Raw genomic sequence first — 14979 nt, 5'->3', positions numbered from 1 at the left:
CATGAATTGTTTACCTTATTACAAGGATAGGGATATCGATCTCCCAACGAATCTTACTCGATAAATGGAGCAGATCCAGGCAGATACTTCAAAGTTAAATCAACAGATACGAAATTTATGTGTTCATTTTAAAACTCGTGCAAATTCAGTTTTCTTCCTTCGAGTTATCTGACAATGTTTACTTGTTTTTACCTGTCAACAGTCTAACAGTAAGTATTGAATTTTTTTCATAAATTCACGAATTCTGACAAATTGTGAGTCTCAGACGAGGAGATGAAGTCTTGTTTAGCTCGGGAAAGGCTTTCAGATGAACCCCTTTCCAATTCAAAATGGAGCAATAGGCGCGTGTTACTTTTCGGTTAAATTTGGGTAGAAGAGAACGAGATTATTTTCGATAGATTTAATTTAATTTAATCAAAAAGAGCAATTTAAAGCATAATAAATACCAAAATTACTAAGGCTTTAATGCCATCTGTAGGGAGAAAAGACAATTGTGAAAGGTTACCCAAGTTGCATAAGACAATGAAAAAGTATTAATTTTTAGTTCTCAGCTTTTTATATTTTTAGTTTTGGTTATTCAGTTCAATCAGTCAGGATTAGCTATTGAATTAACAACAATTGGCGACATTTTTGGTAACAAATGATGGGTAAACGATTAGTGTTTAAAAAGAGTCATTCAAATCGAGTCTCATTCACTGGCGTTGGTTATCAAAATTATCCCCTTAAGGTAAGAAAACAATTCTCATAAAGCAAAATGATAACCTTTACACTTACAAGTACATATCAATTGAACTACTTGAGATTTGCCATTTGATTGTAACAAACTGTTAAAATAGGGAAAGAGAGAGAGAGAAAGAAAAGGTAGCCATTTTCTTTCTTTTTGATCTTCCATCCCGGAGAAAAGCGTTACTATGGACAAAGCGAAATGTGATATTTGGTGGTGAAAAAAACGATATCAAATAAGGAGCCATATCATAATCAACAGCTTCATTTTTGATGATGACGACTATAATAAAGTAAATGGTAAGTGTTCATACAAAATTGAGCACGTTATTTTAAATAGTTTAAGCCAAAACTGACTCGAGGCTATTACAGTTTATGAATATATTATCTATATGAGTATTAACATTGTTGCTTGATGGTTGGATATTATCATAAAAAGATGAATAATCTTGAATCATATGAAGTGACAACATGCTGTGACATTTGCTAGAGTATTTGTAACACAGTTTGCTTTTTGTTTTGTCTACGTTATTTAGCTATGGTTTAACAATCGCTTTATGAAGTACTTACCTCAAACCATTTGTCAACATTGTTACTCTTTTTTTCACACTTATTCACACTGCCAGTCCCACTTTTATAAATGTTTTCATCATTATGCTTAACCGGTCAAACTAATTACTCGACACATAAAACCTTTTGACCAATAGCAGCTCACAAGTTGACTGAAAAGCTGTCCATTTGTTTTTAAAATGGCTTCATTTGTCGATAAACTGTTGAATGTTTTCATACTTTGAATTTTGATTTTCTGCTTCTTTCCTCCTTGACATTTAATAGGTTTCGCATAATAATGTTTTTAAGTGTTTAGAGTTAACTCAACTATTTATTGAGTTTCCATCTTTTGATGAAGATAATGTTGATGAAGAAAAAAGCTAAAAATCAAGTCCATTAGTCGATGATAGTGATGATCTATTAAAGTGATAGGAGGAAAGGAAGAAGTATATTGTTAAGGTAGTAAAAAAGTTGATTGATAGATAGATTTGGTTGATTAATATCCATTGATGGAGAAGAGGATATATCTCCCCATGGAAACACCTAATTGAAGGATCAAATAACAATCAAGCTTTAAGGTACAGATTAAGAGGCAGGGAGTTAACAAGGGGAGTTGATAAGAGCGGAGGGAAGCCAATAACACGGTTTCAGTGTTTGTGTATAAAATGAAATGGACTTAAAGAGATGTGAACGTCAATATGTTGATTGTCTGGATGAGAGTGAGAGAAGGACATGGATTTAAATCAAGAGATCAACAAGAAAGAGACAAATTGTCAATTTGGAATCAACATGGTGACAAGAGGGCTCATTATGACCTCTTCTCAGTCTCTCTTCATCTTCCTCTTTTCCTCCTAACCTCTCCTCTTTCCTACTCATTCACTCCTTTCAACCTACAGAGGCAGCGTTTGTTATTCATGGTTAAAACTAAAAGTCGAAAGGCAGTTGCTTCGCCATCCTTTTCATGTGAATATCATGTGAAAAATATATCAATGATGGCGACTCAATTCACGCCTTTCGTACTTCAACTGTCTCAATTTTTGACAAAATTATCATCACATCTTTGACCAATATTTATGTTTACTAAACTGTTGGGCAAGATGTAAAGATGAAGGTGATGATGATGATAAAGCAATCCATTTTTTGCTGATTTCATTTTTCCTCCCCCTTATCTTCTGTCATCACTCCACCCACTGTCAAATACATCAATAAAATGTATTAAAGGTGATTGGGAAAAGGAAATGGGAATCAGATAGCTTCTTATAACCAAAATATACATGCATTAATGTGTACATTGATAACAATAATGTATACAAGGGTATACCTCAAGGAGTAGAATCAGAAGAAGAGAGAAGATGAAAATGATGTGATGATGAAAGGCGAACAAATAGAGTCTCATTCGCTAAGTCACTGTGAAATAGACTTGGCGAATGAAGGGAAAAATAGAGATTTGTAACAAAGAGAAGCTTAATTTTAAATATGGTAATATAATAAGGTAAGTCTATTGAGAAGTGAATACAAGTGGTTGGAAGTTTGTAAATAGCTTCTCTCTCTTTTTCTATTTTTCCTTTCTTTCCTTTCTTTTTCTCATTCTATTTTTTTTTCTCTTCTCTTTCCATGACTTGGTCGAAAGGCGAAGGAGGCGTTTAAGGGAATCACGCTCTTGTCAAATCTTTCCCATTCTTGAATGGATGCAAAAAGAGAGGAAAAAATGAACCAAGTAAAGAGTCACCAGAAAAGGTCAGAAAAAGGCCGTAGGTTGATGCAGGTTTGCCGAGGATGATATACTTGATGGTGAAGATGCTGATGGCAATGGCGACAGTGATGGTAGTTGGAAAAAAAAGGACGGAAAATGTGATGTCGCCAAGTTATTGTGTTGGTGTGAAGAGAGTCGAGATGAACACAAAACACGGACATGATTGGCCGAGAAGGAGAGGAAGAGATGGCAAGCCGGGACAATGAGGCAAAATAAAAGTGAACATATTGGGAGTGAGCTTTTCTTTTGGAGTGCGAACGACAATTGATTTATTCATTTTTTTTTATTCATGTAACAAGACTTCAAATTGTCAGATTAAAGCAGCCAAAAGATTTTGCCCTTTTGTCATCGTAAATGGTTTGAAAATGGCACGAAATGTTTATCATCACCGTCACCATCGATATCAATTTTGTCCCAATCTCACTGTTGCAATATTTATTTGGCTCCAACCAACAATAGCGCAAAACGATTACTTTATTGTTCTCACTATTATGATTAACCAAATAAAAACTTGATCCTTCAATAGGCAGACACACACACACATCCATTGGCCTGAATGATGATATTTTGACTGATTTAACCTCAAACTGACTTATAACAATGATTGATTTACTAACTATCAAACTCACCTTTTCTTAAAACCCATTGTAAATCATACAAACGCTAAAAAGGTAACACAACATTTACAATTATCATCACCTTTACATGATTAAGTTACAAAAATATTAATCAATTCATTATCTTATCCATTCTTTTCCCATTCAGAGTAATCATTAACTAATCAACATAACAATCAATGGATTAACAACGTATATTGAAAGGCATATATTCATTGGAAAAGAAGAAGAAGGAAAAAGAAGAAGGAAAAGATGAAAATTGAAATCCATTTTGCTGTCCGTCTTTGGATGGTTACTTGGTATTCCTATTGTCACAATAATCCTTATAATTGTCATCACAAATTGTTTTCAATGGTATAATGATTCAGTTGAATACAAATTTGTTTTCTTCTTCTGAAGACTGCGTATAAAGGCGTTCTATCCAGTGCTCCACCAGGTTGTAAGGCATTCGTCAAAATACTTTCTGTCAAGTATACTTAAACCTCTTATCAACGGAAATGATAATTTGACCAACTTATCCCGAAGATGCAGATGAAGATAAAGATGATGATGACTGTTGGCAATGAACAAACTAACCCATTGCTGTTGCCCTTTGCTTCCAATAGCATAAACGTTCACTAATACAGTCACGGGAATCGAGCTGCAAACATTTTTTAATAAGTTGACGCAGGTATTGATGACTTATTAACTGCCGTATTGATGCACATCGTAGCAACGAGCTTCAAGATGAGAACTCTTTAAAGCACACTTTTGGGACAATAGAAGCTCTAACTTTAGCATATTGGCTAGGTTATAAGGGAATTTTCAAGCAACTTATAAATTCAGCCATAGATTTATATTCAGTGTTAAGACCTGAGGCAGAGCTGAGAGTCTTGCCTGGTACAGTAATACCTTACCTGACAATAAGCATACAGTTATTAGTAGTTCAATATTAGCTTGTGTGTTTTACTGAAGTAATTAGGTTCAACTTTACAATTGGAAGCAATTTTTGTGGTCATTCCTTTGCTTAGGCTGATAACACGAAACAAATCACAACATTCACTTCTAACCACTAAATACAAAGTAACTTAGACCTAAAAGTTAGTTAATGGTGGTCAATCAGGCCATTTTTTTGACACTTGAAAGCTGAAAAGCTCGGGATTAAAAGCTCAATGGAAACATTTTTCTGCTTAAAAAAGTTAAGAACACAAAAAATTGTTTTCTAAACCTCTTTCAACTGTTAAAAAATGATTTCTGATAATAATACATGTTTATCTTGAATACATCTTGAATACCTGAATCCCCAAGAGATTCAATGAGAAACAATAGAAGAGACTTACAGTGGTCACCAAAGATTAAAGCATAAGATACAGCAATTGAGAGGTACTGATGTTAGTAAGGGACAATGCCCACCTTAAGCGCTAGTTGTCGCATTATTACTGTGATTTACCTTTAGTTTTAATCTTTCATTTTTTTTGTAAAAAAAATTAAAAATAATTTTCCCATTCAATTTGATCAAAATTTTTCTGTGGTGCCCTCCAGTGGGCATTGTCCCTTCAGGTTCTCTGGACCTCTTTGCTGCAGTATCTTATACATTAATCTTTGGTGGTCACTCAGAAAGTGGACATAATTTTTTCAATGGTCCCTTTTGAGGAGGAGTTGATACAAGCTTCAATTTTGTCAATTTGAATTTCAATTTATCTCGTTTTTAATGGGCTTGATTCAACTTTTGTTCGTGAAATTTTAATCAAAAAACTCCAGGAATTAATTTAAAGTGAAAATCTGAATAAAAATAATTGTATTAAGCAAGATTGAAGCTCATGAAATTGGCTACTCGATAAATAGTGAGAATAAGCTATTTCCACATTGGTGCATTGTCTGAGTGCTCGCTGTATAATGATTAAGACGAGCAACGAGGGTGGTGAGAGCGAGCAAGACAGAGGTTAGTTGAGGTTGTTTTGTTTACAAGCTTCAACAACTTGTATTCACAGTTTAACATACCTATTGTAGTTAATATTCACATCTTTAACCGTCTAATCTTTTCCTTTTGGGATCAAATTTAAAGTTGGTGAGTGAATTAAAAGCTAATGCCTATTTGTTTGTTCACAATTCACATTCAATAAGGTCAATTTTCATCATTATACAATTTATATCATTAAATATCAGGCCTAGTCTTGTGTATACTCTATGCCTATACTTAGGCCTGATTTACTCTAGTTTTTTGTGTTTCTGTTTCTGCAATTGAAAGGAGGCAAACATCAAGAATGACAAAAAGAGTAAATAATACAAGTTAATAAACTCGAAGTAAATATTGATCATAACAATTACTTTTACCGCTAGATGTATTGTTACAAAAAAGAGAGAGATGGAGCGGTGTTCATTGATCCATTAATGGCTGCTTTCTCATCATTGTTATTGTCTCATCTTGATTCACATTTTTCACTTTAAATTAACAATAATTAACTTTTCTTTCATTTTTTCTTTCCATATCTTTAGATATTAAATCATTGGAGTTATTACTTGTTAATCTAATGGTACAACACTTTTGGTTCACAGGGCAATATCATCATTTGTGTGTCCATTTTCAGCCGCGTAACGGTTTATGGTTAATGTATGGCTCAATGGCTCCTTACCTGTGTGAAAATTTTCAGGATAATTACAGACAAACATCCAGTGGAAAAGGGATGAGATGAAGATGATTATCCAACAGCTTCTTGTTTTTACCTTCATACCGTCCAGGGTCTTGGGTCTCTTCATCCTAGCCATTGTTAAATAATAATATTATCATGATATTGAAAAATATAATATTATTTTGGCCTCTTCAAAAGCGCATTATCAAGAGGCGATATTATCATAAACATTCAATGGGAACTTATGTTAATGTTGGGCCAATTTTTTGATTTCAACCTCAATCTGCTTCAAATACTTACTGATTGCAAAGACAAAATGTTGCACTAACAGTTAACATATCTGTTTGTATGGCGATGAGATGGTCTGTTATGCTTTAGTAATAATTGTAATATGTTTAACGGATCGGTGACCTGTTAACCTATGGGAACAAAGTCATTTGGTTTTAAGGTCAATGGAAGAGTTTCACACCAGTTTCATTACTCAGTTAATAACCATCTTTAACTTTTCCAATCAACCTATTAATTATGATAAAAGTAGCGGTAATAGTCATTTAGATTTGATTATTTCCAAACAAATTGACTAGAGAAGCTACTTTCGCTTGATGTTTTTGTGGATTACCTTTTGTTGCCATACTTGTTGACGTGACTTGATACAAAAGAGGAGAGAAGATCAATTAATAACAAAAGGATAATGATGGCCAGGATTAAATATTTGATTTATCCATTTGATGATGAGAAAACTAGAGATGCAGTTTGATTAGGAATAAAAGCTGTTTTATTATGGATCAATGATCATAGTTAACATTTATTTCCCGTTCTTTTTTTAATTTGCTTTTTGCAAATACTATCTGTGATTATCGAATGTAATTCAACATGAAACTAATTGACAGTTCTTCATATCAGAAATTTCAATTGTTCAAAATACATGGACCATTTGGCTTTTTGTCTAATTATCACCATCACAATCAGGATCTGACTTGGCGAAGCAAAGATATTCCTGTTTCAATTCAACTCTTTCTCTTTGATTGTTTCATCAATTCATTCCTCTTCTCTTTTTGAATTGGAAATGCTTAGTTTTGATCCGTTTATCCGTTTCCACAATGATTGATGCTGATTGTTTCCTAAATGTTACATAGTGACGATGATTATTTTATATTATACATTGTATATTATACATTATTGTATTACATTATATTTAATATCATTCTATACTATACTATATTATATTTATATACATATATTTATACATTGACACATATAGTCAGGAATGGCAGCAAATAAAACCAATGTACAAGAACAAAACAACAACATTAAATGAAAATATTAACAAGAGAAAACAAAAGAGGATAGAAGTGAAAGTGAGAATGAAACCGGAACAGAAATGATGAGATTGGTGTAGTGAGTGAGGGTCCAATGCTGACCAATTAAAAAATAAAATAAATATGGTGAAGTAGATTTGAATGACTTTGTACAAATAATTCACAGTTGAAGACGATTCAGAATAAGTTAGTCAGAGTATTTCTCAGGATGATTTTCGCAGAGTATTTGTAATTGCCATTCAGATTGCTCTGTGTTTTCTGACAATTCAGATTGTTTTCAGAGCATTGAATGAAGCAATTTGTAACAATTTGATTGATACATTCAAACATCACATTTGAGCGAAAAAGAAGGTTTGTTTAGTCATTTGATTGGTTCAATTTTTGAGTTGGAAAATTTAGATAACATCAATTTTATATCCAAATGCAAACGACTTGGCGACTATGCACTAACGGGCGATGCTGGTGAACGAGGTGTTAATGAGAAGAACGAGTCTTTGGAGTTGGCAAGGTGAATATTAGTGGAAATAAGTGACCAACTTATCAATTTTCAAGTTTAGGCTCCACGAATCAAAGGATGGCAACTGATTGATTGAAACCATTTTTAAAGTATATTTTTATGTAACAAGTGATATTGACTTTTTGTTTTCACTTTTTTAAACCTTTCAAACAATTTTCAGGTTCAAGACCAAAAGTTAATTGATTTATCTCCTTACTGATGAATGATGTAACCATTTGTTGTTGATTGTTGCATGGAACACAAAACAAATCATAATGAATGAATGGCTACTTAAATTATGTTTATCAATCCATCCAAATACAAATATCAGTACAGCTTTGGTCAGTGTGATCTTCCAAGGCGAAAAGGTCTTCTAATGAGATTCATTTCCTTTGCTGTAAACTGAAAGCACAAACAATTTGATTGTCACAATCGTAAACTAAAGATGTTGCTGATTATCTTGATGGCCTTAATCAAAATCAATATTTTCCAATCTTGAGATTTGAAAGAAAATTGCATAATAATAATGCAATATGTCATGAAAAAATTAAACAAGCTGGTGGACAAGAGTCGATGTTGAACACAATTTCAATCAACAGCATCAGTAATAAATTAAGTCGGGTGCATCTCGAATGATGATTCACACTGTTGAAAGCTTGAAGATCAACTTCCCTGTAAACTTGATTGTTTCAAATCAGTCGACTCAGATCATCAATTTTATATCCAAATGCTAACGACTTGGTGATGATGTACTAACGGGCGATGCTGGTAAACGAGGTGTTAATGAGAAGAACGAGTCTTTAGAGTTGGCAAGGTGATTACTAATACTGGTTTGATGATGATTATGGTTATTGTGATGAGAGTTATGATGAGGATTGTGATGATCCGCTCTTGAAGTTAAACCTAAAGACCACATTGGAGGTGTAGTTGCTCCTAGAAACATGGCCTGGAAATAAGAAACAAAACAAGAAAAACAACAAAATTAGTCCAAAATAATTTCAAAGTTTCTGTGCTTGACCAATGGTATATTCAGGCCTGAGTTATTCAGATGTAGATTGAGTTAATCCACTGCGGTTAATCCAGTAAATAGCATGTTAATAATAAATCACATTGAAAAAACACACTTGCTACTGTTTAACTTTCTAATTCTGAGTGTTTTCAGCTGTTTCGAAAATTATCGGATTTAACTTATTCCCATGTTTACCTTGGTAAGTAAGTTAGGTTGACAATTTTGAGTGGCAAGAGGCTTTTGAGTGTAAGTTTATTTTTTAAAAAATTTATCATATTCTTACCCTAGGTAAATTCAAGGCTGGAAGGCAAAAGGGTGAGAAACTGTGGATAAATGGTGGTGCAAATGCAGGATGACATGGACATGATAAATTTAATGGTAATGATGGAAGTGAACTTGGTGATGGAAGTCTGGTTGTTAGTGATTGATCATTTGGAGAACCCAAACCAAAGGAAAGTAATGGTGAACTTTTAGATCGGAGAAACAGTGCCTATGGAAAGAAAAATGAACATTAAAACTTGTAGGTTAATATTATATCCTAATTTGGTCCTCATCATGTATAATGATGATTAAAAACACACACAAAAATTATCACACCTGATCAAGTCCAAAAGTTTGTCTCCTCTGAGTTGCGTTTCGAGGTCCTCTTTCATGCTGAACAGCGTCTTTATTCATTCCAGCTTCAGCACATTTTCTCAATCTACAAGCACGACACTGATTGCGATGAATTTTATCAACTGGACAATTATTGTTTGATGCTCCTCTTGCTTTGCAAGTGTATTTTCTGTCCTTTCTAATTGATCTCTAAACACAGCACAAAAATGGTTGATGATAATTCCGGTATCAATTATGACAGGTACAAAACACAGGCACAGAATAAGAAAAAGGAAAAGGAAAAACAAAAGGAAAAGAAATTAAAATGAAATGATTGATAAAAATAATTGTTGTCTCAAGTAATGGAAAATTGAAATGAAGAGAAAAACTTACTTTGAAAAATCCAGCACATCTAATTTTAATTGTAAAATGATAAATAGAAAGAAAAGAGATCAATATTAATGCAAAATTAATTTTGAAGATTCAAGTCTAAGGTTTTATGCTTACCCATCACAAGCATAGATCCCGTAATGTTTGCCTGATGAATGGTCTCCGCACACTTTGCAAGGTACGTCTAATAATATTCTACCTGTTTGATTGTTCATGGATAGATGATGGAATAGTGGTGAAAATAAGAAACAAAGGATAAGTTATCAACCAGAATATGCTCGATATCAGCTCAACAGCGAATTGGAAATGAAAAAAAAGTTTATATTAAAAAGATTGAGCATTTAGGATTGATTATAGTACAGTATAGTGAGAACAGTATATAGTACAAGCCAAACAGCAAATAAAGAGCGATACTTTTTCATCCGAGAGAAGAGGCCAACTTGGTGGCGTAAAACATGAGGGCGCTGATATCAGTCTCACTCTTTTACTGGTTAACTTGATAGTTAACTAATACTGTTATCCACATTAACATTCACAATCTTCAACTTTTATTCCTAGTCTTTCATTGAATGGATCCATGCTTTATTAGCGGATATAAGTGACCAACTTATCAATTTTCAAGTTTAGTTTCCATGGATCAAAGGACACAATTTAATAGCAACTGATTGATTGAACCATTTAAATTAAAGTATATTTTGATATAACAAGTGATATTGACTTTTTTTCACTTTTTTAAACCTTTCAAACATTTTTCAGGTTCAAGACCAAAAGTTAATTGATTTATCTCCTTACTGATAAATGATGTAACCATTTGTTGATTGTTGCATGAAACACAAAACAAATCATAATGAATGAATGGCTATTTAAATTGCGTTTATCAATTCATTCAAATACAAATATCAGTACAGCTTTGGTCAGTGTGATCTTCCAAGGCGAAAGGGTCTTCTAATGAGACTCATTTCCTTTTGATGTAAGCTGAAAGCACAAACAATTTGATTGTCACAATCGTAAACTAAAGATGTAAATGATTATCTTGATAATGGCCTTAATCAAAATCAATATTTTCCAATCTTGAGATTTGAAAGTAGATTGCATAATAATAATGCAATATGTCATGAAAAATTAAGCAAGCTGATGGACAAGAGTCAATTTCAATCAACAGCATAAGTAATAAATTAACTCCGGGTGCAAATGATCAAATCAAATGATACTTTGACCTACTTTGATACTTACAGCGTTGACCCCTTGAAGATGAACTTCCCTGTAAACTTGATTGTTTCAAATCAGTCGACTCAGATCATCGTGTTCCAAGTATAACCAAAAAGATAAATATTCATTCAATTAAGTCTAGTTTAATTGTATCAATTTATTTTGAATGATTTGTCCAATCTTATAAAACAATGGAAAGATAAACATTGAACATTAAAACAAAGTCATACAGTCAGTCCCAAAGAGTAAAGAAGACTCCTTTACTCTTTAGTCAATCCTCTAAAGATTAACTTTGAGAGAGTTGACTTTATATCATTTGTGTGTCCATTTTCAGCCGCTGTAACGGTTTATGGTTAATGTATGGCTCAATGGTTCCTTACCTGTGTGAAAATTTTCAGGATAATTACAGACAAACATCCAGTGGAAAAGGGATGAGATGAAGATGATTATCCAACAGCTTCTTGTTTTTACTTTCATACCGTCCAGGGTTTTGGGCCTCTTCATTCTAGCCATTGTTAAATAATAATATTATCATGATATTGAAAAATATAATATTATTTTGGCCTCTTCAAAAGCGCATTATCAAGAGGCGATATTATCATAAACATTCAATGGGAACTTATGTTAATGTTGGACCAATTTTTTGATTTCAACCTCAATCTGCTTCAAATACTTACTGATTGCAAAGACAAAATGTTGCACTAACAGTTAACAGATATGTTTGTATGGCGATGAGATGGTCTGTTATGCTTTAGTAATAATTGTAATATGTTTAACGGATCGGTGACCTGTTAACCTATGGGAACAAAGTCATTTGGTTTTAAGGTCAATGGAAGAGTTTCACACCAGTTTCATTACTCAGTTAATAACCATCTTTAACTTTTCCAATCAACCTATTAATTATGATAAAAGTAGAGATAATAATTTTTTAGGCTGGAAATAATCAAAAACAAATTGACTAGAGAAACTTTTGTCGAAATTCATGTTTTAAATGAATGGTCTCCACACACTTTCAACGGTACATCCAATAATGTTTACCTGATTGGTCATGGATAGATGATGGAAAAGTGGTGAAATAAGAAACAAAAAAAGTTACCAGATTGGAGGAACACCTCATGAGGAGTGAAAATATGTTAATTTAGGATTGTTTATACTCTATAGTACAGTCTGAGGGTAAAAAGAGAAGCCAACTTGGGGCGAAATCTGAGGGGCCTGTCCCACCCTTTTCACTATTTCTTGCTCAGTTTCCATCTTTTGTTTTCCCCAATCAATTATCTGACCAATTATAATGTTGGTATCTATCATGGTTTGGTTTAGCTTCTCACCTGTAACCTGCTTCCTAAATGAAAATCATTTTAATGTAACCTTTTCCCAACTTCTGATCCTTCTTCATCTCTTTTCAAGTGTTCAGTTAATAGCACTCGTTTAATATGAATGCCAGTGTCGGCTGTGTGTGCCTCGATTGATGTTAGACACTTAATAGAGAAGGAAGAAGAAGAAGCAAAAATTTAGTTGATTGAAATATCATTTTATATTATGATCAAGTACACAAGTACAATATTCAAAGTGTAAGTAGCAGCTTTTGTTAAAATTGAAAGGCAGTGTTATGAGAAGTGTAATGTGTTAGTGTCACAAACGTATGACAACAAAAACAGCAAAAAAATAGGAGATTGTGAACAGAACTATTAACACTAAATTATTGTTATATAAAAAAGTGACAAAAATTATGTGAAGCATTTTAGGAAAGCCAAGGAAGCAAGTTGAAACCAAAGGCAAAATGGGCCAAAAGTAGATTAACAATGAGCAAATGACAATTGGCCATTGTTGAGATCGTAGTTGTTGTTGTGACAAAAATATCTCAATCTTCAAGTGATACTTCAATGATGAACTTTTATTATAAAATCACTAATAAGATTATCCAATCTTGAACAGAGAGAGAGAGACAGGGGAGAGAAGGAAAGAAGCTGAATGATGATGAGATGATTGAATAATTTTGCTTTTCAATTAAACCTTTTCGCATTAATATCACAATATTAACAAAATTATAGATCATGTTTAACCAGATTTTACCAGTTTCCAGTTTGAGACGATGTTTCTCAGGTTTCATCCGATAATCAACTTGAACCAGGCTTGAACAAAGGGTTATCATTAATAAGGCTAATCTGCAAATCTTTCAACTTAACAACCCAATTGACCTCGAATGTCGCTCTATTTATCAAAATTAATAACTGCTACTGGAAGGATTAATTTAGGTTCCTGGTTAGGCCTCACATTTACAATGAAATATGTTTACCATCAAATCAGCTAATATTTGAGTTTAGCTCTTACAAGTGGTTGTGATTTCAATGACAATTTTATTGATATTTATTGAACGGTAAAGGTGTTAACAGTTAACAAATTGTTCAATTGTTAGAGAGTGAATTAAACTCTTAAAGCTGGATAGTCCATTAACAGATATCAAATTATGTATGTAAAGGTAGACAAAAGTATTGGCAGGGTTGAAATGGCTTCAAAGTTTTGATTTGAACCTTTGTTAACGGGTTTAGTGGTTGAGGTCATGGGTCAAGACAAATATTTTTATATTGATTATTATTTGCTCCAATCACATTATTTCATTTCAACATTTTCTTGGATTCCTGTCTTTCAGTTAAAATGGTTACCATTCATTTTTTGTTGTTGGCTTGACAATTTGTTTTGTTGTGTACAATGGTCATTTGATATGTCACCTTTTTGCTGTCGTTTTGTTGTCCCATGTCACTGGGGCTGGTGATGTGGTCAAAAATATTAGACCACAATAAAAGGAGAGAAAAAAAGTCTTTTAAAACATTTATTGTTATTAATGTTGCCATTACGTTTCTAAAAGTAGAAGAGGTTGAAAGAAATATTTAATAATGTAAAAGGTTTGAAAATTTGCATTGATTATGAAGTTCATGGATTTATTGTGGTTTAACTATCTTGATTGTCGCTTGGATATTAATCTGGATAAATCTTCTGTGATTCTGTAATGATTGAGAGGATATTAAATTGTAGCTGAGCAACAAAAAAAGACGATTAACTTTATATCCTTAGTTAATTGTCATGTTTGTGTAAACCAGTGGACAAAACGGTAATGAGTAAAATTTCAATTGGTAAATGAACAAATAGGAGATGATTATCTTTCAATGGTCAGGTTTAGAGGATGGAACAAAAGATGTTTGTTTCTTGTCTTCTTGCCTTTTTCATGTCTCTAGGTAGCTCAATGAGCATACTATTTGAGCAAGATTAGGGTCAATAGAGAGAGAGAGAAGGTCAGGGGTGGTCATTGGCCATTTCAAATCAAGAGCAATGTTGTTGAGTGAGACTCACTTGAGACGCTTTATAGGATTGTCTTGTTCATCATGATTACACTGTTGATGGTAATGATGATGACGATGGTTATGGTGTTGACTGGGACAAGTATGGATTGAAAAAGGCAAAAGGTATTACCGGCTAAAATTTACTATGGTTCAATCGGTAAAAGTGATTTGTGAAAAGTTGTCCAAACAAAAGGGGATCAAAAAAGTAATACAAGTTGCAAGGCAATAACTAAAGGACGCATAGCCACACACATGACTATAACAAAAAGAGCGAGGCTAAAACCAAAGAGCGCAGAGGTAGGTGTAGATAAAGGTTACGTCTCCATTGATTCAGAAAATTGGTCTCTTTTAAAGTCTACAACAGAAGCACACAAAG

The 14979-nt window shown here is 33.1% G+C and overlaps 1 protein-coding gene and 1 long non-coding RNA gene across 2 annotated transcripts; one reads left to right on the top strand and one right to left on the bottom strand.

Moving 5' to 3' along the window:
- The first annotated feature begins 406 nt into the window (after positions 1–406).
- On the top strand, positions 407–7495 carry LOC107362576 (uncharacterized). Its single transcript, XR_001568702.3, has 5 exons — positions 407–727; positions 837–1023; positions 2903–3696; positions 3791–4312; positions 6118–7495. It is a non-coding gene; the product is annotated as an uncharacterized LOC107362576 (long non-coding RNA).
- LOC107362575 (uncharacterized) lies at positions 7009–10425 on the bottom strand. Its single transcript, XM_015929668.3, has 5 exons — positions 10177–10425; positions 10063–10081; positions 9673–9879; positions 9359–9565; positions 7009–9012 (listed from the first exon to the last, which is right to left on the bottom strand). The coding sequence occupies exons 1-5, from the start codon at positions 10272–10274 to the stop codon at positions 8797–8799; spliced, it is 747 nt and encodes a 248-aa protein (XP_015785154.1). The 5' UTR covers positions 10275–10425; the 3' UTR covers positions 7009–8796.
- Between the last annotated feature and the right edge of the window lie 4554 nt (positions 10426–14979).

Source organism: Tetranychus urticae, chromosome 1, assembly GCF_039701765.1.
Source record: "Tetranychus urticae isolate SD_2017Ah chromosome 1, NJAU_TeUrti_SD_1.0, whole genome shotgun sequence".
NCBI lineage: Eukaryota > Metazoa > Arthropoda > Arachnida > Trombidiformes > Tetranychidae > Tetranychus > Tetranychus urticae.
Note: the sequence above shows the minus strand (reverse complement) of the source record. Positions and strands in the feature narration are given on the sequence as shown.

Bases quoted from the DNA above. Each gene is read 5' to 3' on its own strand.
- LOC107362575 (XM_015929668.3), bottom strand. From the start codon at position 10,274: ATGAACAATCAAACAGGTAGAATATTATTAGACGTACCTTGCAAAGTG. The intron at 9,566-9,672 runs GTGTGATAATTT...TTCTTTCCATAG, and splicing joins AAACTTTTGGACTTGATCAG to GCACTGTTTCTCCGATCTAA. The intron at 9,013-9,358 runs GTAAGAATATGA...TCTTATTTCCAG, and splicing joins CAGCCTTGAATTTACCTAGG to GCCATGTTTCTAGGAGCAAC.